Source organism: Eschscholzia californica, unplaced genomic scaffold (genome assembly GCF_041429995.1).
Source record: "Eschscholzia californica isolate CP2 unplaced genomic scaffold, dmEscCali1.0.p SCAF_4, whole genome shotgun sequence".
NCBI lineage: Eukaryota > Viridiplantae > Streptophyta > Magnoliopsida > Ranunculales > Papaveraceae > Eschscholzia > Eschscholzia californica.
This window is the reverse complement of record NW_028238461.1, coordinates 27,926,053-27,952,284: the sequence shown is the minus strand read 5'-3', so window position 1 is coordinate 27,952,284 and position 26,232 is coordinate 27,926,053. Positions and strand designations below refer to the sequence as shown.

At 37.7% G+C, this 26,232-nt stretch overlaps 1 protein-coding gene across 3 annotated transcripts; it reads left to right on the top strand.

The window, feature by feature from the left end:
* Nucleotides 1-15,059: 15,059 nt before the first annotated feature.
* On the top strand, nucleotides 15,060-24,107 carry LOC147543984 (organic solute transporter ostalpha protein (DUF300)). 3 transcript variants are annotated; one of them, XM_086634313.1, is made up of 10 exons: nucleotides 15,060-15,341; nucleotides 15,872-16,355; nucleotides 16,517-16,573; nucleotides 18,140-18,248; nucleotides 20,013-20,197; nucleotides 20,301-20,389; nucleotides 20,546-20,801; nucleotides 23,022-23,267; nucleotides 23,356-23,748; nucleotides 23,845-24,107. In XM_086634313.1, exons 2-9 carry the CDS (start codon nucleotides 16,146-16,148, stop codon nucleotides 23,650-23,652), a joined length of 1,449 nt encoding a protein of 482 aa, XP_086490439.1. In that variant the 5' UTR covers nucleotides 15,060-15,341; nucleotides 15,872-16,145; the 3' UTR covers nucleotides 23,653-23,748; nucleotides 23,845-24,107. The 3 variants fall into 3 exon arrangements, with proteins under 3 accessions (XP_086490439.1, XP_086490440.1, XP_086490441.1); XM_086634314.1 differs by having other exon boundaries at nucleotides 23,356-23,755; XM_086634315.1 differs by lacking the exon at nucleotides 23,022-23,267 and having other exon boundaries at nucleotides 15,067-15,341.
* The last annotated feature ends 2,125 nt before the right edge of the window (nucleotides 24,108-26,232 follow it).

Genomic DNA, 26,232 nt, shown 5'->3' with positions numbered 1-26,232 from the left:
TCTGAATATCAACTTATTTGTTTTCTTTTGAGTTATATTTGCTATTCCTTTTTATTTGAATCATATTACTAATCAAACCACTTTTGAAAATCACAATAGTTTTAAGATTAAATTGAGTTTGACTTAGTCTCTGAGGAACGAACCGGTCTTACCGAGTTATTACTTGACGCCCGTATACTTGCGGGTGGCGACCTTTTAGGGTAACCTTTTGGGCCCATCAAGTTTTTGGCGCCGCTGCCGGGGACTTAGTTTAAATTTGATCTAATTTTATTTCTATTTTTGGTAAGTTTAAATTTTTGGACACTTTTACTTGCTTTTCCGTTTTTGGTGTAGAAAAAAACACTAAGGAGCAAAGGAGAAGGCGCAACAAGGAGAGGAGCTCAATAAGAAGGATTTACAATTTTTCTTATTTTTTATTTTTTATTTTATTTTTTTGGTGAGAGAGAGACTTTTAGATTTTCTAGTTTTATTTTTTTTTATTTTTTTTTTAAGTTTTGACCCTAAATTGGAAGGGCTTAATTAAATTGTAACCGAAAACCAAAACGAAGCCTCGGGTTGGAACACTCGCGGGTCATCCACAAAGGTCATCGCCCGTCTTGAACGGGAGGTAAATTTCTTGAACACCCACGAATCTCCTGTCAGTGGTATTTGTGTGAATTCGTGTGCTTAATTGCTGTGACCGAACTGTTTAGGGTAATCATTCTAGTAAGGGCACTAACCCAGTTACAAGATAGGAGACGGATTTCATCACCGTTCTCTTGCCCACATAGGTAACAACATTCACGATCCTAAACCTCACCTAAAAAGCTAAAATCTGATTTAGACATTAGCCCCTAAGATCTCGAGCTCATAGGATCTTTGAAACGATTCAGGGACTTAATATTTATTTGGGCATTCCTAAAGGGAAAGTTCACTCAACTCTTTATAAGGTCGCCTCGAGAAGAGGAAACGTTACCAGGTTGGACGGCTATCACAACGTTTATCGTTGGTCGTCTCCAGGAGTTGTGTGATCGTAGTACTTGGACGGAGTAACTCTCATAAACATTATAGTTCAAGCTTCGTTACGAAGTGGGAGCTGTCTAGATTTGTAGGGTGAATCTGACAAACCTGTCTATTGTCTAGATTTTGTTTAGGTTGCTTGGTGGAGTCAGCCTGATTGTGTTTGCTTTCCTATAGGTTCCTCGTAGTGATTCTTTGGTTCGAATATCCTTGGTCGTTGGGCTCTAGTTTATGCCCAATAGATATCGTGATAAGAGAGGTCATTGGGCTCTAGTTTATGACAACATCTTCCGGATTTTAGAACGTTCATAGAACCCGAGTAAAACAAAGAACTTAGTTGATTAATGCAAATACATCGTCTTTAGGATTATCATGTGGACGGATTCGAAAACCCTAGGTTCCCCTTTTCTGAATATCAACTTATTTGTTTTCTTTTGAGTTATATTTTCTATTCCTTTTTATTTGAATCATATTACCAATCAAACCACTTTTGAAAATCACAATAGTTTTAAGATTAAATTGAGTTTGACTTAGTCTCTGAGGAACGAACCGGTCTTACCGGGTTATTACTTGACGCCCGTATACTTGCAGGTGGCGACCTTTTAGGGTAACCTTTTAGGCCCATCAATATCCCTATCCATGGCCATCAGAGACGGAGTAGCAAACAAAGCCATGATGCCGAACTTCACTATAGTGGAGAAATGCCACGCCTACAACGTTATCCTAGCAGAAATTTTCTAAGGGAATCTGGGGTTGTTGTCTCCATCAACCACTTAATGATGAAGTTTCTGATCCTGGGAATGGGCTTGGTAGGAACGGTCCGAGTAAATCAAGAAGTGGTCTGAGAATGCTACCTGATCTCAACCCAGAAATGCAAAAAGGAGGAATTCGTCCTTACCGACGTCGGGGAAGGAGAAGTCTTTTACGACGACCCCACGATAGACATGCAAGAGTAAGGCGAACGCCACTCAAGTACGATGAGCAAACTTTCCATTTATTTCGTTTCAAGTTTATCTTACAATAAGGCTCGTTGGGCTATGATGTAGCAATTGCTACAGTATCTATCAATAAATAATGTTTTTAAAAAACAAGTATTATTCAAGGAGAAGTCCTAGTTAAACTAGTCGTGCTAAAGCCGGCAAAAACAGCCCTGGTAGCCCAAGCCACGACCAAGGGCCCAAGGAAAAGTCATATTTTAAACTAGTCGTGCTCAAGCCGATGAATAAGGTCGTGTTTAAGCCAACAAAAATAATTCTGGTAGGCTAAGCCATGACCAGGGGCCCAAGGAGAAGTCCTAGTTAAATTAGTCGTGCTCAAGCCGATGAATAAGGAGAATTCCTAGTTAAACTAGTCGTGTTTAAGCCGACGAAACAACCCTGGTAGCCCAAGCCACGACCAAGGGTCCAAGGAGAAGTCTTAGTCCAAACTAGTCGATCATGATTAAGCTGACGAATAAGGGGAAGTCCTAGTTAAACTAGTCGTGCTCAAGCCGACGAAAACAACCCTGGTAGCCCGTGCCCCGACCAGGGGCCCAAGGAGAAGCCCTAGTCTAAACTAGTCATGTTCAAGCCGACGAATAAGGAGAAGTCTTAGTTAAACTAGTCGTGCTCAAGCCGACGAAAACAACCTGGTAGCCCAAGCCACGACCAGGTCGCCCAGGATCAACTAAAAGGATTCCAACCCCGTTTCGTCTATAACTTGATCAGATCAGCCCTGGAATTTTCTACGGAAGTAAGGGGGTCCACGTAAGCAAGGCCGATGTCTCATGCCCTAAACTGGGGAGGCAGGAGTGCTCCACACGCTTACCAGCTCAATCGTGAACTTCCTAAGATCTCAGACGGTTAAGGATCTTAAGTGGTTAAGCCAGCTTGAGCTTCAAGAGTCTCGAAGGAGGAAATATCTCTCTGAAGATCTATCACCTCAGTAGGATATCTACGAAGTATCCATAAACAAAGCAACTTCCAGTTATCTAGATACGAGATAAACGCTAAAGGGGAACCCTAAATACGAACATTAGGGAACTTCCCTAACGGCTGACAGCAGCCGCCACACCTAAGCCACTTTATATAGTTGGCCTAACTCAGCCTATAAAAGGTCCCCCCCCCCCGCATCGTATTCCATAGACAAGCACTTCCCATTGAGTAAGTCATACTCGCCCCCCCCCAAAGGTTCAATTACTATTCAATCTGTTACTGCAAAATAGCAACCTGGCTGTGTTAGCGTCAGAGCGGTTTCTGAACCCTTTATAGGTTTTCCCCCCGGGTTTCTAAGGAGCAAGGAACGAGAAGCAGGAGCGAGGAACAGGAGCTAGGAGCAGGGAGCATCTTAAACGGAATATTCAATCATAACGGACGTTGTCATGCATCAAGCCCCGGTTTCTTGTTGATTTAACGAATCTCGAAATTTCGCAATCAACAAATATCTCCTAGGGTTGTAGTTTATATAGCCTGTAAAACCCTAATCCCACCGATACCGCCTTACCGACTCTCTCTTTCTAAATCCGAATTACACATGGATATGCTAACACTAATAACCAACATAGCTTTGCTCCGCATTCCAGCTCTGTCTCAGAGCCCTGCCTCGCATACCAGCCCTGTCTCACTAGTCAGTTCCGCTAACGGGTCCTAAATTCCGCGCCAAAACTGTAAGCGGGTTGGCAGGTCGTAAACCCGGTTACATATCAAACCCATATTCAAGACACTTTCAACATAGACCCCTCCTTATACTTCTTGTGAATCCTAGGGCAAACCTGGTTGTGTTTGAGGCAAGGCAAGGGTTGGAGCTCCTTAGATGATCTTGCCGATTTCGTGCTTATATGCTTAGGTGGCAGACATTTTGAGCTTAGAGGTCCTGTTGCCTGGAGATGGGTTGGCCCGCCGACCTTTTGGTCTTTTCAGGACTTGACGACAGTCAACGGTTGACCATTTTATGTATCATCAATCGTAGCTTGGGCTACCAGGGTTGGTGCCTGCGAAGAATAGCTTATTTAATTTTAGTTTTCGGGTTATCGTTTGGGCAATACGGGCGTATGTTTTATGAGTTTCGTATAAGACTCCTCCTTATGTTTGGTTGTAGCTTGGGCTACCAGGGCTGGTGCTTGCAAAGCAAAGCTTATTTTGGTTGGCTTATTTGTCCAGGACTTATTTTTTGGTGCATGGGGCCAAAACCATAAGAGAGTTTTGAGTTAAGGGGTCTACTTTCGTCGAGCTTACTTCTAAGATCTGGCGATGCTTGTCGTGTTGGTCTATTTTAGTGCCTCGTGGAAACCGTCTTTCAGTGCCATTCTTTAAAAATCTACAATTTCTGATGATACAAAAAGTGATCATCAATTGACTACGGTTAATGAGTCCAGAGAAGATCAAAAGCCAATGGGTCACCCCGCGTCAAGTCAATAGGGAGGCTGAATCTGAAGGAGGTCTGCCACTCAAGGCGGGAACTGGGGGTCGGCACGGTTGTCCTAGGCGCCTAAGCCCTACCCTGACTAAAATGCAATCAGGTTTATCCTGTGGTTCGCGAAAAGGTTAGGGGGTTCACGTAAGCAAGGCCATTACTTTAAGCCCGGTATATGGGAAGGTAAAACTGTGCCAACCGCTTACCGACTTAATCCCGAATCTTATCAAAGATCTCAGTTAGTGAAGAACTTAAGTATTTGCCAAACTTGGGCTTCAAGGGTCTCTGAAGGAGGAAACATCTCCTAGACTCAGGAAAATATCTATCGATGATCCTAAAAACAGATGAACTCCTAACACACGAGATAAACTAAAAAAGAAACCCTAAATCTCCTAACTACGAAATTGTAGTTCCAGCACAATAATGATTAGCCTCAAGCTATCATTCGACAACTACTTTCTATGAAAACAACAAACTATCTCTCTTTTGTAGTAGGTATTACTCCCCGTCACCTACTATCCAGACATTGGATGACATTCTTGCAGCCAATCCATGGTATGAACTGAAGGAGTTGAAGGAGATGTCATTCGACCAAGGTGACAATGCGAACAATTTGTCAGATAGGACAATTGATGTGGAAGATCATCAAGTCCGATTGATTTAGGGATCGTAGAGTTGTAGCTAGACACCAACTACGATCGTCGAATTACGAAGTAATTCGCGGCTAACTTCGATTGGATGCTACAATGGGTTACACATAAAAGTATTGTCAAATTGATCTAGGATATGACTAGTGGTAGTGAGATATAACAATGGGAATGTCCCATAAACATATCTCATAGGCCTAAAAAGGAATTAGGCCAAGATAGTACAGAAGGCTAAAAACAGGGTTTTGGGCCTTAGCCGATTCGGGCACTTCTAGGGCTCGGATTGGGCTGAAATTTGAGGGGAGATTTCTGACATATACAGTAGTATGAACGAAAAATTTCGTGGTGTTTGGACACCTCCTTCTTAGGGAATTGAGAAAATACCAATAGTTGCTATTTTCGACAAATTCCTTAAATCTTATTCTAAAGGGTGTTTTAGGAAACCTGAAAGGAGGTGGATCCTTATTAGGGTTCTATATAAACACTCTTAGGGCAGAGAATAAGGTGTGAAATTTCTCTCTAAGCTTTCTTACTCTACCATATCAAGTAGAGAGGAGAAAGTGAGCTAATTCTCATTAACTATCTATCTAGTCAAGAAGAAAGGAGTTCTTCTTCCAACCACCATTGGTGTGCTAGCTAAACAACAAGGTGGGAGATCAATTTGATTGCTCGTGTCCCAAGTAGAGGAGCTACGCTTGAAGCTCTTGGTCTTCTCATAAGCAATTGGAAAGGTTCGAGGGAAAACTAGCGAATAAGGTATTTATCTTTCTAGTTTTACTTAGTATTATTATGGGCTTATGCATGTGATCCTGGGAATACTAGTGTAGACATTAAATGTCTTATTTCCGCTATAAACACTAGTAAAAGGGTGTAAAACCCAACAGTGGCGTCAGAGCCTCTTGCAATTAGCCTATCTTATCTAAGTTTTGGACCAATTCCACGCTTTTCTAGATAGATTATTGTGTTTAAAAGTGTTTTGAAAACAAAATTTTGATTAATTTTGAATAGGATTCAAGTATTTGTCAAAAGATTTCAAAATTTGTTCTTGAAAAGAGTTTCAAAACCTAAAATTTTGATCCAAATTGGTTTAATTAAAAGAGTTGTTTTAAGTTTTTGGAAACTTTTGAAAAACAAAATTTGGAATTTTAGAAGTGTTCTAAAAGGAGTTGATTTGAGTTTAGGAAACTCCCAAAAAAAAATTTTGAACATTTTTAGAAGTGTTCTAAAAAGATTTCAAAAATTTAGAAAGAGTTTTAAAATTGGAAATTTAGCAACTTAGAGTTGCAAAAGAAAGAAAAAGAAAAATTTGGAAACTAGGGTTTTTGGAAAACCCTAGTGTCCGGCCAGGAAGCTTCCTGGCCGGACTAGAAGCTCCTGGACGCGTCTAGGACGCGACCAGCAGCTGCAAGGGAGCTTCCTGGACGCGTCCAGAGCACTCGACCAGACGCGTCTTGAAGACGCGCCTGGGAGGTCTTGGGTGTCTCGGACTAGGTCCGAGACACCTAGTGCTGGTCCGGTCCAGCACCAGATGCGTCTAGGACGCGTCTGGTGCATGGACTAGCGTCCTGGCTCCGGCCAAGACGAGATCAGGCCTAAAGGCCTCGACCCGGACATGCCGGCCCTATGGACCGTGCCATGTCCGTACCTTGTCCGAGCCCTTTTGTGGGTTTGGGCCGGGACTTGTCTAGGACTTGTCTAGGACTTGTCCCGGGCTTTTTCGAGGCTTTTCGGACCACGAAAAGGGACCATCATTCGAGTTGGAGTTTTTGCCAAATTTTCTTCTGATTCCAACCAAATAATTCCAAAGTTAATCCGGGCCATCCGGAAGGTCATAACAGATTTCTCTTTAAATTGATTTATGAAATCATTAAGAATCGAACCAAGTTTTTCCCGAAATTGACCCGGGCTTTGTCGAGCCCAAAACGGAGTTTTTCTTAAAGTTGATTTTAGAAATCATAAGAGATAAAACGAGAACGCACCATTAGTCGAATTCTTCGAATTTAGACTTAAGGTCCGTAACGTGACATGGGATGTCGACAAAAGTATCTCCTGGATTAACATGCATATATAATTCTTAGCTTTGATATATATATGATTGCATGTGATGTGAATACGGCAAACTAGTAAGGCCATATTATTCTTGTTTTAAGCACGGATGGGTGCATGCTTTGTAATTAAGTTTAATTTCAAGTTTATACGATTTGCGAATCGTTAGAGTCTTGTAATTAGAGTTTAGGGTCTATGAGTCCATTGAAAAGCTCAAGGATGAAATCCAAAGGCGAGTGGGAGAATTCAAAGATGACGATCTAAGACGAACCAAAAGGCGAAACAAGAAGAAAACCAAAGGAGATTAGATCTTCTAGGTTAGGGGCCATACTAGGATCCATGTCTGCTTGATTTACTTTCTCGCACGCATTTACTTACTTATTTACGCTTTATGTCGTGGATGTTAGTTAGGCTAAATAGTTCACTATAACAAACGCCAGACTAGCGTAAAAGTCCCCAAAAATAATCTTGAGTAATCGTCTATCCAGATTAAGACACTCGTTGCGCCCTTGTTCGAGGAAGGTGGGTCGGCCTTCGCAGAGTACCTCCTCTACCTTGGGACAATGCGGGTAGGTCCATAGAAGAGGCCTACATGTCTAAATGGTTCTACTCAACGATATCAGCAAGAGAGTCTTGGATACTCGAGGCAAAAGGATAGATTAGTCATTCATCAATGAAATCTATCAACCAATAGTCATAAGGTATGATCAGTGAAGTAGTTCGCTCACCCGGAACGACGGAGTCAAAGGGTAGGGCCTTCGTCCGCTTTACTCCGAAGAACTGGGATCTTGGAATCACTTATTCAATCGGGGACGATTTTATATTGAATAATGTGGGAAAACTAATGTTTTTCAAGAACGATAACGAGTTTTAAAACTTTGCCATTTCTTTATGTAGAGTTAAGATGACACAAGGAAACATGTTCAGCCTTGAATCACGCCTAAGGGAGGTGTTGATCAACTTCCTAGAATGGAAGAATGAGTCTGAGAATAGTTCTCATATTCAAAAGGAAAGCTAACTACAATACCCAATCCCAGTGTTGACTCATACCGGAGAAGGTCAAAAGCCTTTTTGCAAGCAATCGTATAACATTCTCTTTGAAAGAATAATAGATGCTAGCGTAACCATTAAGACAAACTGAGGAAGAGGTTCCTACAGAAGTCATAAATGGAGAGGTATGAGACCTTCAAGGCAATCTGAAAGTCATCCTAAAGGAAGGCAACAGAATTAATCTATCACCCAATTCAATATCGATTGAACAAAGATAGATAAGACCTTAGATGAGTCACTCAATTTGTTACGAACAACTGAGCAGAACACACGGGAATATCAAATCTAAGAAAGGTTCTTGAGATTTGATAAAAGGAATCTAAGAAAATGTTTCTTGAGATTCAAAAGGCCAAAAGGTCAGTCAAGTGAGACAAACATTTGATCATAGAAAAGCAGTTGCCAAGTACATGACCAAGAGAATTCCTCATTACTGTAAATGCTTCCAAATAATGGTTAGGTCATTCAAAAGGGAAACTACCTTTAGCACCTGGAGGACAAAAGGAATGGATCATGAAATTCCGATTCCGTATCCTTGTTAACAAAGTTAAACAAGTATCATAAAATTCCTTCATCGGGTATTTAAGACCAGATGAGCGGCTCATTGGGAGCTTAAGGGAATTACATACTTGAGTAAAAGAAGTAAAGATCCAAGAGGGAGCAGAAGCAGTAATGCTAGGGATGCTGAAAGGGATCAAAGTCTTCCTTTAAACACTGATCTAGCTTAGAACTTAATAGCGATTATTTTGTTTTTCTAGAAACATCTGATGTTTTAAACCAGTGGTAAATTAACTAAAGGTTAACATTGATAATGACGAATATCAAGAGATTCAAACTCATTAACTACAACATTGTCGATTAAGTCTTAAGGACTAATTGACAAAGTCACCCCTTTTAAAAGGGCATAGAGACTAGTAATCTATTAGGACTCATACGTTGTTATGCAGACCTATAAGTTTACTTGCAGAAGCTAAGGAGAGATACTTCAATATGTGCTCCGACAAACTTCATGAAGTATGGGAACGTACAAATCATAAAGTGTGAGTCGGAATGTTTGAAAGGTTCAAACAAAGTACAAACCGAAGTAAAGAATCACTTTGACAAGAGAGTTTAAGCCCTCCGATTGGAGTGGTGAAAACTTGAGTCAAACACTTGATAACCATCAAAGGAGTTGAGAAACAATTTTCCAACTCTGCTCCATAGAACACATCCGACGGATGGTGGATTCAGTGGGAGTAATCGAACACTGCTATGCATGATTCGATCAATGATGGGTTTAAGCCAAGTCTTCCGAATACGTTGGGATATATTCTAAAAACGATTACTTTCACACTTACCAAAATCCGTCTAAAAGCTAAATCTTGTGTAAAAGTATTTTACGAGGATACAAAAACTAACTAAAGTCTGACGCAATTTCTTTGGAAGAAATTTGGGCTTCCTCCACAAATAATCAAGAGAACAAAGTGTTTGTTGCTCATGATAGTATTCTTATAGTAATTAGCATACCTAGTAATCTGGGAGAAAAGTACTAATAATTACCAGAATAAGTGGGAGAAAAGTACAAATCGAATTAATTCGATCATGAGAAAAATCATGAAGAGTCATGAAGAACAATCATGAAAAATGTATTGGTCGATTAAGTTCGACCAAGAGCAACAAAACTGTTGAAAGACAGTAAAACCGCAGTTCCTCGGGAAAAGGAAAAGGTAGAGATTGGATCTTAAAACCTATCGCACAAAAGCAAATGTAATTCGCAGGAGAACTCTCAAAGTAGTTGAAAGTGTCTCTGAAGGAAAAATCTCAAAATAGTTGAGAATATTCCAAATTGTTGTTCAAAAGCCCTAAAAGGTCAAAAGTAAAATCTCAAAGATTCAGAAGATAAAGGTTATTTCTGAAGAGATAAAAGACCTACGCAGAGACGGAAACTGACTCTACATTTCGGCTAGAAGCCAAAAATCATCATGGAATCCATATCTCATCAAGACATGTAGCCTGATAATTTAAGTCAACGGAAGACCTAAATTAATTTTCTAGAATAGAGAACTGAGAAGGATGGAAACATTCGAGTTTCCTGAAACTAGACAAAAGGAATTGGATTTCCCCAGTCCAGTTATGTCCATATGCATGCTTAAAGAATCCATCGACAGATTAAAGCACGCAAGAGTCAGAATCTTCGATTCATAAAGGCAATCAAAATGGTTTTGATTCCTGAGGAATGAAGAAATTCTTGAATCACGAATTTCAAGAAGGTAAGTGGGAGCGACAAACCTTCCAGGTCCGTATGCAGAGTACATACAAAAGATTGAGTACGACAAAAGATGTTGTATAACACTAACAAACTGACTCAATAAAAGGACCACACTCAAGGATAAAAATGTCATTTTGGGCACCTAAAGATCTATAAGCATAGATCAAAAGGATGATAGGATTAGAGAGACTTAGTATGCTGAGACGCTTGAGATCCGAAACCGAAAATCTAAGACTCGGAAAAGTCTAAAAGAATTTCGACCCAAAAACTCATGACAAAGAGCGTTGCAAAATTCAGAATCTAAGAGAAACCGATTAGAAAGCACGCATGAGAGAGACATTTACGTTTGAAAACATAAAGACAAGTCATGTTGAACATGATTAGCATTTAGACATCCAAATTCGGATTGGAAACCCGAAACACTACTTTATACATCCTAGAAGGCTAATGAAAAAGTAGTACAAGAGCTGAAATAAGTCATCATAGCGAACTTCCAGACATGGAAGGAAAGTAGGCTAAAAGTGTTTAAGCCGTAGTTGTTGCAAATTCTACATAAGAAATTAAAAGCCTTAAATCTAGTAAAGATTACTAGAAATTATTAAGGTTGAAGATAACAATCTTCAAATTAATTGATAATTAGCAAAATTTAAAACCGACTACCACGGTAGTCAAACTAAACTGTCACTTAAGACATAATATGAGATTCATACACAGTCTAAGGCATGAGTTAAATTTGGAATAAACCTCGACAAGTAAAACTGAGTGGGTAAAAGAGTTTTACGGAAGAGGCTCAGATTTACAACTCTCGTTATCGAAAATAATAGAGTTATTTCGCAAATCGTCTAAATTTGGTTTAGTATTTAAACGACAGTTCATAGACAATAAAACATTCCGGATAGGTTTGTCAGATACGTGATCTGATGAATGAAACCCTATTAAGTGAACTTGGAATATTTATTGTCAAATCCCTAGTCCAGGTCATTGCATGGACAACAATGACTCACGAAGACTATCATGGGAGTCGATGGGACGCAGTTTCATGGGCTATAGGAATAGTGTATTCGATTCGACTACGTGGGTGTGTAAAAGGTTTACACACTGGATAACCCTCTAATAAAAAGTACATCACTCTTGATGAACGTCAAATACTTCTCAAAAGACAAGATTGGAGAGATTCCTCAAAACATGAGTGCTCAGCTCATCTAATGTAAGGAATGTCCGACTTTAGTTCCGTTAAACGCCGCGCCGTAAAAGGAGGTTATAAAAACGGATACTGGGAAGGACGGGATAGACATGAAGTTGAGTGGGAGCGCAAGAATGGATTATGTCCTCCTAACTATGTTAGGATACAGTGTCCTCGGGCCACTTGACGAGCAACAACTGAAAATGTATGGTCGTGCTCAAATGGATTAAAAGTTAATCATTTGTTTTGACAGTTGTACTAGAGATCAAGAAAGTCTGAATGACGTGACGTATCAGATGGGATACTAAGTGACATGGGAATCGAGCATTGCACTTGTTTTAAGTCCAAGTGGTAGTCTGAAGGAGTTCAAGGAGATGTCCTTCGACCAAGGTGACAATGTGAACAATTTTCCGGATAGGGAAATTGATGTGGAAGATCTAGTCTGATTGATTTAGGGATCGTAGAGTTGTAGTTAGAGACCAACTACGATCGTCAAATTACGAAGTAATTCGCGGCTAACTTCGATCGGATCCTACAATGGGTTACAGATAAGAGTGTCAAATTGATCTAGGATATGACTAGTGGGAGTGAGATATAATAATGAGAATGTCCCATAAACATATCTCATAGGCCTAAAAAAGAATTAGGCAAAAATAGTACAAAAAGGTCAAAATAGGGTTTTTGGGTCTTAGCCGATTCGGGCACTTCTAGGACTCAGATTGGGCTGAAATTTTGAGGGAACATTTCTTACATATACATTAGTGTGCATGCAAAATTTAGTGGTGTTTGGACACCTCCTCCTTAGGGAATTGAGAAAATATCAATAGTTGCTATTTTGGACAGTTTCGTTAAATCTTATTCTAAAGGGTGTTTTAGGAAACCTGAAAGGAGGTGGATTCTTATTAGGGTTCTATATAAACACTCTTAGGGCAAAAAATAAGGTGTGAAATTTCTCTCTAAGCTTTCTTACTCTACCATATAATGAGCTAATTCTCATTAACTATCTATCTAGTCAAGAAGAAAGGAGTTCTTCTTCCAACCACCATTGGTGTGCTAGCTAAACAACAAGGTGGGAGATCAATTTGATTTCTCGTGTCCCAAGTAGAGGAGCTACGCTTGAAGCTCTTGGTCTTCTCATAAGCAATTGGAAAGGTTCGAGGGAAAACTAGCGAATAAGGTATTTATCTTTCTAGTTTTACTTAGTATTATTATGGGCTTATGCATGTGATCCTGAGAATACTAGTGTAGACATTAGATGTCTTATTTCCGCTATAAACTCTAGTAGAAGGGTGTAAAACCCAACATGAACTAGGGAGGAAATTTGATCTATTGGTTTATTTAATCATATACATTCCATTATCTCAAGAGGCTATGAGTAAAATCATGGGTTTAACTGAAGTTGTCGAAGTAAGGTCTCAATTAACTCAAACCTATTCAAATCAGTGCATTACGAGAACATTTTAACTGAAAGAGGCGATTTAAAATATTCATCGAGTGGATCCTATTATTGCTTATTGTATTCGTTGTTATAGGACACTGCTTGAGTCTTTTAGCTGATATTGGACAACCACTTATTGGGGATGAAAATTAAAATTTTTGAAAGGGTTAGGTTCGTAATATGAATCTATGTCTGGTTTTATTTCATTCACGCCTTATAATATTCCCGAAAGGTTACAACTCAATCGGAGATATCAAGTAGTACCGACAAGAACTTGTCAATCCACAAGTATACCTCACGTAGCTTCGCGATCGAGCATTACTTTTATCCACAAAACTACTAAAAGCTTAACCTAAATGCCTAAGCAACCAAACGAGGAAAATGGTTGTTTTTATGATTGGTGAGATTTAAAAAAAAAAACTACTAAGACATATATACCTATAGCTAATGATCATGAAGCTGGAGTTTATCCAAATATGAGAGAGGTCGATGATTTTGAAAATCCCACTTAAACACGTTAACATATGCTCTCATTGTTTCAGTTCTCGAGTTCACTACTTGACTTAAAGGTATATACTCGAAGTTAATATTGGTCATTAGTTGACCAAACCACACTTTAGAAACCCCTCTCAGTGGAGATTGGTGTGTTTTATGTTCCTTCTTTGATTTTTTTTTTTGCGTTAAAGGCTTACGAAACAAAATAGTGACGTCATGGGGGTCGTAATTTAGTTGTAGTAATGGTGAAAGAGGAATAAGAGGAATGAAAAGAAATAGCAATACGTTGTTTTTTTAATCTAATGTACTTGTTTATGATCTTTAGGTTAATTTTTTGTTTAAATATACGAGTCCTTATAGTTGCGTCCCTCAATTTAGTAGAGGTCAAATAAGTCATAGCATTGGCCCCGATAAATTTTGTCTATATATGGAAAGTTTTAATCGGTCACAGAATCGACAAAAGTCCACAAATCCCAAAGACCCCGATATCTATTGAATACAATTCAAATCGGTGGATTGGAGTTGAATTTTGTCACAAATTTCAGCTCAATTCCACTGTATACAACTTCAATCTCAACTTTAAAACATGTTAGGAAAAATAACCTAATTAACTTATTCAGGAATTTGAAGATAAACGATGCGAAAGTAAAAGTAGAGACACCAAGATTATTTAACGTGGCAAAAAACCCCTCCAAGATAGAAGGTAAAAAACCACGGGACCTAGTCCAGAAATCTCCCACTATGATTAAATAATGGGTTACACAATTCTTCAACAAACCTATGGTGGATAAACCAATTGTTCAAGATGTGTGGAAACACTTTTGAATAACAATTCTTCCCTAAACTAATAGAGGATTAACCAATTCTTCCCTAAACAAATACGGGATTAACCAATTCTTCCTTAAACAAATAGAGGATTAACCGACTCTTCAAGATGTGTAGAAACACTCTTGAATAACAACTCTTCACCAGAACTATGGTGGATAAACTGAACAAAGAAACAAAGAAATAGAAATCTCTTACTCCTTAGGATTTGAACAAATCCTAGATTCCTAAAGGTTGAAGAAGATAACCGCAAACTAAATTGCTTCACAAGATTAATAATCTTCTTTTCTTCAAACCAATATTCTTCTCTTTCTATCTCTCTTGAAAGAACTACTTCAGAAATCTCTCTTTCTCTGACTTCTCTTTGTTCTGAAAGTTGTTGTTTCATCTCTCTTATCTCTCTCTCTCTAACCTGAGAAGATATATCTAAGAGGAAGTTGTTGTTTCATCTCAACTTTACAACATTGGTGTTAAATTCGGTGAACCTTGAGCCAGACTTTGTAACAAAGTTCGCTCCGGGTGAATCAATTTCAACTCAATCAAAACATCAGAGTTAAATCTGGTGGATCTTGAATCTAATTTTATTGCAAATTTCGGCCCAAATCCACCGATTTGTGGCCCTATAATCAAGGATAGTCCAACTAAATTTACCTAGCGGGGAAGAACTAAACTAGGGCGGGACCCAATAACAATTATGGGAGGCGCCTTTAAAACCTCCCCTTTATTATTTGTGTTTAGTTTAATTTAAAAAGTGATTATGTAAAAATATACTAATTTGTTTTGCCAACCGTCCTTCTCTTTTCAACTTTCTCTACTCGTCAAAGCAAAGCCCAAGATTGAAAAAGCTGTTCATATCATAATTTATCTCACCCTTCTTTTTCTCCTAATTCACTTTTGCATCTAAAAAATCCTTGATATAATTTTTTTTCCTGAAGAAAGCTACTTCTTCGTTTCTTGTACTACGCTTGCTTCTCTAGGGCAAAACCCTTATTCGAAACGCTTTTTTAATGGTATGAGAATTAGGTAAAGATTCTTCTTCTTCTTCTCCTCCTTCTTTGTGTATTTTGAACATGATTTAATTGTACAGCCAGTATTTTGTTCTTGTTTTCTGTTGTTTTGGCGTAAATCACTGGATTCTTTTGATTTTTTTATACATTTAGTTCATGCCTATCTGCTTTTTGAAAGTTGAAACCAGTGTCCAGTAAAAAATGGTAAGCGATTACTACTTGGTTTCTTGGATTGGGAATTGGAGATAAGTGCAATAAAAGGTTTAGTGACTAAAATGGGTAAATTATATTGATGGTGCCTAATTTTTAAGGTTTATGCTGTTACATTTGGACAATTTGACATTTCCATTAGGGTTTAGTAGCTTATTCTTTTCATTCGATTGGCATATATATAGATAACAGTAAGATTTTTCACCTCGATGATTGCATATGTACTTGAGTTTCGTTGTTTCTTCATCTCTTTGTTCCGAACTAATTTGACTTGGTACTTGTTTTCGGCTCATATTTTGTATATCTTTGACGTGATGGATATCTTGTACTTTTCAGGTGGTCCTCAAATTTTTCAGTATCGTGTTTAGTTGATCTCTATTTGGATACTACATAAGAGCCACATAACATCTCTTATTGGGCAAGTACCAGACAGCAACTATAAAAGCATGTTCATTGAACTTTTGATGGGTAGTGTACTTGTGACAGTTGTAGTAAACTAGATTGTAATCAACAATCTAGTACTTCTGTATTTACGATAATAACTTTTTGGATTAGGCGGGCCTGTTTTGGGATGTTCTAAGTAAGCATATAGTAGTGTGAGTTCTACTTAATGGCATGGAGGAGTACATTCTGCCTCTTATTTTTTCTTCTTTCGCTGACCGAGTCTTCCAGACCGCTGGAGAAAGTTTGGTCTGCCAACCTTGGGATAGAGTCGGTCTATAGCTGGCCAATCCTCACTGCAGCTGTATCGGTTCTTATTGCGCTTGTTATATCATTCTTCCTCATTTTCGAGCATATATCTGCTTATAATCAGCCTGAGGTTCCTCCCGATAATCCCATTTATTTGTATAATTTTTCTGTGCTTCTTGTAAATATACATTATTGTATAATTATGAATATGGCTGTTGAATTTGTGTCATATTTTTTTGTTGCGCTTTGATTAGCTCAAGTTGTAATACTGAGGTTGTCATCTCATTGCAGGAACAGAAGTTTCTTATTGGACTTATCCTCATGGTGCCTGTTTATGCATTGGAATCAGTACGGTGACCTCTTCGTTGACTTTATTAGTGTGTTGTATACTTGTATGAAATACTAATTACATTTTGCAAAATCTAGGTGGAGCAAGAGAAAAAAAATTAAGCAGTGTTTCTATCGTATTCAATAGCACTGGCTTGCTCATACCTATGTCCTAATCATGCTGTCATACAGATAAAACTATAAGTTGTGTTAAACTTCAAACAATTTGTGGGGGATTCTTCTATTATGGAAATATAGAGCCAGCTGTTAGAAATTGAAGCATTGTCTGAATCAAATATCTAGGTTTATAAGGTTTCCTTCTTTCGGACATATATCTATTCTTGAATTTTTGTTAGGTGAATTAATTCTTCTTATGGATTTACCATGAGATGATGAAGCATTCTTCGGCATGGTTGATTCTTGGGGGGCTTTCATGACTCTCTTGTAATTCTTTTTTTGGCTTTTTTCTTAGCCTTTTTAGCTGTGTAAATTCTCCTTTCCCTTTCAATTAAATCAAATTATTCCAAAAAAAAAATCTTTCCTTCATCAAGTATACCATATACGTAAGTGATGTGAGTTTAATTGATGATGCTTGTTTTCCATGGATTATAAACTTATACGAGGTTAGGCCTTTAATGAACAAAATTATGGACTTTTGGTAAGAACGTGGGACGAGATGATGCCTAGGGTTGATTCTCACCTCTTCTGTTTGGAATGGGAATTAGTTCTACGCCGGTGGGTACCATGCCCAACTTCCACTCCCACAAGGAGAGTCATCGAATGAGATTATATCGGTTCCATGAATTTTCGTAATAGCTTTTAGGATGTCATAACTTGCTATGTTTGACTTATCCTATGCCCGAAAAGAGTCACAAGATTCTAAGTTTATTGTTTGAGTATATTTTAGGAATACTTCCGTATTAATGTTTTTATATTTCCTTAAGAGTTTCATTGTAGCTTTTCGACGCTATTTTAGGAGGTAACAACTTGGTATGTTGGCATTATTTTATGCTCGAAAAGAGTCATAAGATTGACAGGTACCTCGAATTTTAGAGACATTCCTGGGGTTTATCCTTTGATATAAGGAGCTTTTAATATGGATTTATTTCTTAAGTTGATTGAATATCTTTTAGTTAAGTGTATTTGTCAGAGAGAATTCTAATTGAGAATATATCTATGTATGTCATACTGCACCATGCAGCTTACCTATTATTCTAATAGGTAGGTAGGTACCAGTTCTTTGCTACAAATGTTAATACTAAATATGACTCAAACCTTTTTAGCTTCTATTTTATAATTGTTCATTTCTGTGTATTCATCTTCTGAAGTGTCAGGATGGATTATATACTTAAGGATTGAGGGAGAAAATTTGGGGAGTGTATAAAATATAATACCTGTGAATAATTATTTTTGGTATGCCCTCGAAACGATATATTAACTATACCAGAAACAATTTTGGTTTTTTCTTTATGAGATTGAATTATAATGACTAAGAAAGATGAGTCGTACTGTGTATACTAGTGTAGGCTCAAATAGTAAAAGTTTCTTGACATCAAAACTAACAATATCCAATTGTCAATTTTACAGTTCTTGTCCCTATTGAACCCAAAGGCTGCATTTATCTGTCAAATTATGCGCGACTGTTACGAAGCTTTTGCTTTGTATTGCTTCGAGAGATATTTGATAGCTTGCTTAGGTATGTTCGGATTACCTTAAATCTGCTTTTTTGCTACTTTTGCTACTTTTATTGAAGAGTTATCGTGCTTCTCTTGCAATTACTTAGTTATGTCGTCCTTAGACTCTTTATGACTCACTACCCAGGGATGTCTATGATGCTACACGTTGCATTCTACATCATAAGCTTTTGGCTTTGTGTGACTAGGTTATGGTTTTGTTCTCTTATGCTTTGGAATGTGGATATGCGTGTGCGTATGGTTACATTGCAACATTTTTCTCATTTTATATTTGAATTCTGAACCCAGAGTTTTGATATTGTCATTGTAAGAATGTGAAGGTGTTAGGCTTCTAATGATGTTATCCCAGATGGATATTCAAGTCTAAATTCGAAATACAACATTTTCATAAAGTTTAAACAGTCAGATACAAGACCAATCGAATATTGAGCTATCCATTGACACGTCGTACGTGGTACAGGATCATGGTTTCAACAAATGATAAAACAAAGGTGTCCTGAGTCTCCTGACGAGGTCTTTGGTTGGGTAGTTAGTTCAATTTCAGCTAACGTTTATTGAACAGTTGTGCACTATGAAAGGTCTGAGAGTCTCTTTGCTTTATTGTTCTTCTTTTCATTTAGTTCTTCATCTTCTCGTCTTTTGTTCTTGTAATAATTGTCCACTTACCAATGTGGCAATGCCACTGTCTTAAATTGATTCTCCTTTAGGTTTTGCTGATCAGTAGAGTATTTATGTTACATAGAATCATAAAATTTTCTTATAGAAAGTAATTTTAAATGTAAAACACTAAAATGCCATAACTGGGTAAGTTTTTTCTGAGTACTGGTGAGTTACTTTACGAGCTGAGGGCTTGGCCCTGGTCTAGTCAACTATGTTCACATTTACTGCTTCTGTTCATTTGTCTCGTTTGATCTAATTCTGGCAGAGGTAAGTACGCAGGCATTTTTTATTGGAGTTAGTGACATAACATTTATTCTGCTCATTAGCTGTAGTCACAAACATTTTTCTTTGTTTTCCAGGATTTCTTTCTTAATATCTTGGGTGAGATGGTGTTTGTAGTCATATAAATATTTCCTCTGTATTTATCATAAAGAACTGACAGTACGCCTGTGCCGGTTACATTTTTTTGGTCCAATATAGCAATACTTCCTGAGTGTTTAATGAGTAACTATTTTGAACATATTCTAAGTTTCAAAAAAAAAACTATTTTGAACATCATGTATGGAAGTTAATTATATTTTTAAGACACCTTTTTATACAAACTTCTCCTCGATCAAGTTGTAAGCTCTCAGCCATATTTTAATTTTAAATAGTCGTCTGAGTTCCTTAAAGATTACAAAATTCAATTTTAAGATATTCACAATTGTAGATCTTGTTAGTACCGTTTTCAAACATCTGTTGGTTTCAGATTGGAATACTTGGGGATGTTTTTCTGCTTGTTCTTGAAGACCTCTTGAAATCTTATAGGAAACGAGGGTTATATGATATCGAACCTCTTCGTTTGGTCATCCATTCGTTACAGTATGGCGTATGCATATGATTGTCCTTTTGGTCATTGTCTATTAGCAAAAGAAACTATATCAAGGAATGATTTTTCTTGTGATTTGGCATGTCCCAAGTGTTACTCTTGTATTCCGCAAATATAAAGATTTCTTAAACTTTTCCTATGTGGTTGTGGAACTTTCCGCTGTACATCTCATCAATTTCCCATATTCAAACTTCGATACTTAATGTAATACTCTTATTCAAATTTTGTTGCTCCATAGGTGGTGAAGACAATACAATTAAGTTTATGGAAACAGAAAATGAAATAACTTCCAGCATGCCTCTCATAGAAGTTGCATATGATGTTGGAGTTATCAGACATCCATTCCCACTGAATTGCTTCATAAGGGAGTGGTATCTTGGTCCTGAATTCTATCATGCTGTAAAGATTGGCATTGTTCAATATGTATGTTTCTCCTTACTGTGTTATTACACATTGGTATTATCCGCATCGAAATTCTGGGCCTCCGTGATGATTAATTAGGAAAGTATTTCCTTTGCTTGTGCAGATGATTTTAAAGACTATTTGCGCCCTACTGGCAATTGTTTTTGAACTGTTTGGGGTGTATGGAGAAGGGAAGTTTGAGTGGAAGTATGGGTATGTTGTATTTGTTGCAAATATTTCCTCTCTTGCTCTTGTATATCCAGCAACCTAATTTCTTCCCACTTTATGCAGCTTTCTGTATTTATACTAGTGGCTTGGGCCCTAATTGATTATCTATTTATTCTTACTGTTATCTTCATTTTCATGCAGCTATCCATATCTAGCAGTTGTTCTAAATTTCAGTCAAACATGGGCCTTGTATTGCCTCATACAGTTTTACTCTGTCATCAAGGATAAGTTGGCGCCTATCAAGCCCCTTGCGAAGTTCTTAGTGTTTAAATCAATTGTGTTCCTGACATGGTGGCAAGGTGTCGCTGTTGCACTTCTCTTCTCTATGGGAGCCTTTAAAGGGTCTTTGGCACAACAATTGAAAACAAGCATTCAAGATTACATCATCTGCATCGAGGTAAGGAATGATTATTAATTCTTTCGTTATTGAGTAATTTAAATGAAGGGAGATTCTTACCGTCGTTTTTGCCTGTCTGGATGCATGCTTAAGAAATAGAAATTGTTGGTTTCTAAAACTCCTGAGTTTTCAGAGTAACAGTGACTGTAAATGTAGGGATGTAAATTGGGGTTTGGTATGGGTCACCTTGTATGCAAGAAAAGGGGTGGGAGTTAGCATCGCAATTATTTAACAGGACGTAATTTCGGTCTTCAATTTTATTTGTTTCCTGATACTAATTGGATCAGGATTTTGGTTTCCAATCACATATTCTTATTAAAATATATTTATTTAATAAATTATGCATATTTGATAAGTTATTCGTTATTAGATAGCTAATTAAGTACGTAAGCTAATGATGAAAGTTTGTAGTTAGCTATAATTATAACTAATATGTAATGAGTAATTAATTGTATGTACGTGTTACAGTATTCAGATGGATTTAAGTTTTACTTAATTTATGTAGGTATATTTTATCGTATATTAAATAGGGCTAATTGGGGCAATAGAATTACAATAACACATCCCGATCCCGTGACCTCGTCCTACATCCTGCCAGGATAAGATTATGTATTCCTTTCCTACCATATCCGTTAAGCGCGTCATCCAAACCCGTCCCATTATGGGATGGGTGGAGCGGGAGCACGACAAGTTCAGTGAAGTTGCCATCTCAAAGTCCTTGGTGATTGGAGGAGTCATGTGCTACGTAATTCTCTTGAAAGGAAACAAGAAAATTGGACCTCGATTTTCCATGTAAGCACTTGAAGGAGATGATCTAGCTAAGTTGTAGGACTAGGGATTCATTCATCACTTGGAGAGGGTGCCACCCAAGCCAACCAATCTATCAAGGCGTTCCTGGAAGAGTCATAATGGCATTGCATATTGAATCTTAATTCGGTGGCCTCGGAAATGTGAAACTGATTTGTTTCGAACATCTTGACCGAAATCTTTTGAAATCTAATACCAATAGACACGGTGATCAGTATTGGTATCCGCCAAATGTACTAGGTGCCGATATCCGACATTTGTTACAAGGGTACCAGATACAGTAAGTGGAAAAAGGACAAAAGTTGGTATATTTCATGCACACATTTTGCTACCTTATACATCCAACAAGTGAAATGATATTGCTAACAGAAGTGCGTTGCTTCCAATTATATACGATGTCATTCTACTACCACAATTTGGTTGAAGCCTGAATTTTCTATTTGAAAAAGGGAATTTCTAGATTGAGATAAGAGAATCTTTACCAAGGACAATAAGTATCATGTTCGTCAAAAAGCCCAAGCCTTTCTTCCCAAAGAGCGTTTGTTAGTTTTAATTTCATTAGTTCTTTATCCGATTATTCTTACATTTTACATAAGAGAAAGTAACCTAGGGCTATGATCCTAACCCGATTTTGTGCTGTTATAAACGAGTTACAGATAAGGTGTACTGAAAGCATTGCCCCTGTTATATTGAATGTACATAAAGATTACATTATTATACATTGAATATTATTCTGGTCTCATATTTCATTTTATCGTTCAAATGTATGAAAACGGGCATAGCTAGCAGTTGAGCATTAATAAGTGGAAAATAACGGAAATATAACCCTCTGCAAACTTTTAGTGAAGTTGAGCTAAAAAATAATCAAAAAAGAAGTCATAGCAGAGAAAGAGAGATGGGTGAAAAGGAAAACTGAAACTCAAGATCTTGTATGGTTTACTGTCAAGCTAGATTCTCTCTCTTTCAATATCTTAACCCAACAGTTGGAGACTTTTAGCCTTTTCAGTGACTGTCTAGTCTGGAGCTCTATCCCTGAGACTGAGCCTGGTCTCGAGCTATTCCACACTCCCCTCTGTACACTTGTACAGCAATCTAGTAGTAGTAATTGCTTTCTTGTAATCTTGGTTATAAAGTGTTAGCCTATAAAATTGCTTGCTTCAGGTGCTGCTGTTACATTCTTTTAGCCTCTCATTGCTGGTGTGCCAATTAAAATTTTCTCCTAATAATATGCTGGGAGCTGATTCACTTTAGTTCAGACTTTCTGTAACAGTTATTGAATGGGTAGAAATTTGTTTCTCTTGGCTTCAACTCTTGTTTCTTTTTGGCATTTATACATAAACATATGTGATCTGGTAATATTGTATGTACTCTGTTATTATCAAGTTTTTTTCTGATGTACTTAACGCATCGCAGATGGGTATTGCTGCAGTGGTACATCTCTATGTTTTCCCAGCTAAGCCTTATATACGTGGGGATAGATGTGTGCGTAATGTTGCTGTAATGGATGACTACGCATCACTAGGAACTCCCCCCGACCCAGAAGAGGTTAGAGACAGTGAAAAGTATACTAGGATGCCCTTCACTCGGCCTGATGATAGAGAAAAGAGATTAAATTTCCAACAGAGTGTTCGGGATGTAGTTCTTGGAAGTGGTGAAATTGTGCGTTTAATACTTCTAATGTTTATTGTTGCTAATTTTATTTTGAAAGTTTTCTGAAGTTGTTTTCATGGTCATGTTGTTTGTTTAGATGGTTGACGACATGAAGTTTACAGTCTCACACGTAGTAGAGCCAGTAGAACGAGGAATCGCAAAAATAAATGAAACTTTGCATCAGATATCTGAAAATGTTAAGCGCCACGAGAAGCGGATTAGGAACTCGAAGGATGATAGCTATCTTATTCCTTTACATTCTTGGTCAAAGGAATTTTCGGAGGCCCATGATAATGTTCGTGAAGGAGGAAGTGTAAGTGACAGTGGTTTGGCTGGTGGAAAGAGACACCCTCACCAATTCAAACCTACGAATTCCAAATTTAAAGGGATATAGTACTTGTGCCCTATGGCCATTCATTATACACGTAGAAACTTTAGCAACTATATCTGACTTGAGATATATTTTAGTTGGCTTCATCGACTTCAGCTGGTAAGAGGTTGTGTTCTATTAGTTTTTAACCTGGATAAATTGTTATTTTTACATATTTCTTACAAGGATCAACACTTTTTCTTTTAATGCTTTTAGGGTGGCGAGGTTCGGAGAGGCCACTTATCTCTTACTGAAAAACAAAGCATACAGACACAAACACTACAACAGTTGAAATGATCTGACTAAGGTTAAATGTACTGTTTTAGCAGGTAGTATAATTTTTTTACTTTGTTCCTTTATGAAATCCAAACTGCAGTCAGTAAAACCGAGAATTTCTTTTATTGTACATTGCGTGTAATTCCAGGTGTACTTTTCCCACGATGAAAACATTTAGATGTGCAGGATTTTAACCCTCGGAACCAGTTTCCACTAACCACTGACGTAAATATTTCACTAGTCACAATCATAGATTTTGTTAACTGGTGATCCTTCGCTAGTCAACTCACAAAGGATACACAGATGGTCTTCTTATTTAAAACATTGGTATCAAATTTGAAACCTAGATCGGCATAACCATTGTAATTCATGTTAATCATGGACTACTGTTTATCGACGAAAGATCGACGGAATGTGATACGAAGTGGAGAAAACCATGTGACCCATTGGGCTTTCCTCCCTGTGATGCAGTTTATAGTTTTTGAGTTCTAATCTTTCTGTTCGATTTGCTTTCTTATTGGATGAGAATCAGATTTAGTTATTTGACAGGTGGTTTTTAGCTATGTGCTTGACAAATTTCACGGTGCTGCTAAAGCGCCCTGGCTTAGAGGGTTATTTGAACCCGACGATTACCATTGACTAGGGTCAATCAATTTTGACCAAAGGACTTTAGTAGGCGCCCTAACTCTGATCTTATTATTCTGCTCTTGGACTGTTCTGTATGATAGTGGAGGAATACTGTCCAGCCCGAAGGGTCTTCTGGACTACACAATCCGAGACCCTCTGAAAGTAATCCGGCTGGGGGCATGCTTATTCCTTCGGATTGGATCTTGCTTACTGTCACGGACTAGAATCAGTTTGAAACCATTCAAAGACTGATGAGATTCCTTTTAGTCTATTGCTACTTCATATTCACTCCAAAATCATTTGAAATCAGTGTGCGATACTGATGATAAATATTTTTAACAGTTTAACCACTTTTTAAAAAAAGCCGCAGCTTCAAGTAATAAAAAAAATTTTGGGGAATAAAAATTTAGTTAATAAACATTTTTTGAAACAAATCCATTACCATAAAGATAAGAAAACACATTGTTCTGATACAATTGAACTGAAGTAAAGAACAAAATGTTAGTGAAAAATCTTTTAAAGGACTAAATATGAAGTTAGACGACGTTATGGGTGTTATCCAAGGTGTTCTATCCACATCAAAAGAGAACGGGCAGAGATAAGAATACAAACACGAAGAAGAAACATGTAATTCCAAAAAGTGTAAGCAAACGCATCATGACTCTCCAAAAGTCTTTCTGGTGGAATAAGTCAAAAGACATATGTACAAAAGCATGGACCTCTATCTGTCTTCCAAAGGACTTGGGAGGATTTGGAATTCACATCCCAGATCTTGATAACAGAGCCATGTTAAGTAAACAAGCGTGGCGAATAAAAACGGAACCGAAGGCAGCGTGGGTGAAATTCTTGAAAGCTAAGTATTACCCAAACTCTGATACACCAGGCCCTGCGAAACAACATCACTCATGGCTATGGAAAAACATTTGCAAAAATTTCAATCAAATAAAAAATTTATCCATTTGGGAAGTTCACACAGGAGAAGACATTGATATATGGCAGGATATTTGGATTCCTAACATGAACAACCCGATCACAAACCAGAATAACTCAAACTTGACAAAAGTGTCTCAACTCATCATAAATAATGAATGGAACGAAAATCTTCTGATTGATAATTTTGACGATACTACAAGAAACTTAATAAAAACTATCCCCATTGATCATGGAAGGGATGAACCGAAATAAATACTCACAGAATCCGGAAAATACACAGTCAAATCCATGTACAATCACCTTAGAAGGGAAAACCATACTTTGACGCCATCCCACTATAACTGGAATTTCATATGGGATTTAGCCACCATACCAAGAATACAATTATTTGTTTGGAAAATATGCACAAATGCTCTACCAGTAAAAGATCGTATAGGTAAATATATAGGTAATAACTTCCAGTGTCATATGTGCCCGAAAATAGAGACTACAGAGCACGCATTGCTACACTGTACCATAGCCAAAAACGTCTGGTTCCAATTTAACATAATCTCGGAAAATATTATTTCCATCAAGGAATGGATCTTCTCATGGCAAAACTCTGCACATATGTGCAATACAAAGAATAACACTCATTTTGCAACTATCCTATGGTTCCTATGAAAAACTAGATGTGAAGGGTGCTTCCAACACACTCATACTGGAACAAAAACAATCATCAACATGATCAATTATTTCTCGGAAAAAAATAATGAAGCTCCTAAAAAG

Coding starts and splice junctions, on each gene's coding strand:
- LOC147543984 (XM_086634313.1), top strand. CDS start 16,146: ATGGCATGGAGGAGTACATTCTGCCTCTTATTTTTTCTTCTTTCGCTG. Junction 20,802..23,021: donor ATTACATCATCTGCATCGAG/GTAAGGAATGAT, acceptor AACGCATCGCAG/ATGGGTATTGCTGCAGTGGT. Junction 23,268..23,355: donor TTCTTGGAAGTGGTGAAATT/GTGCGTTTAATA, acceptor TTGTTTGTTTAG/ATGGTTGACGACATGAAGTT.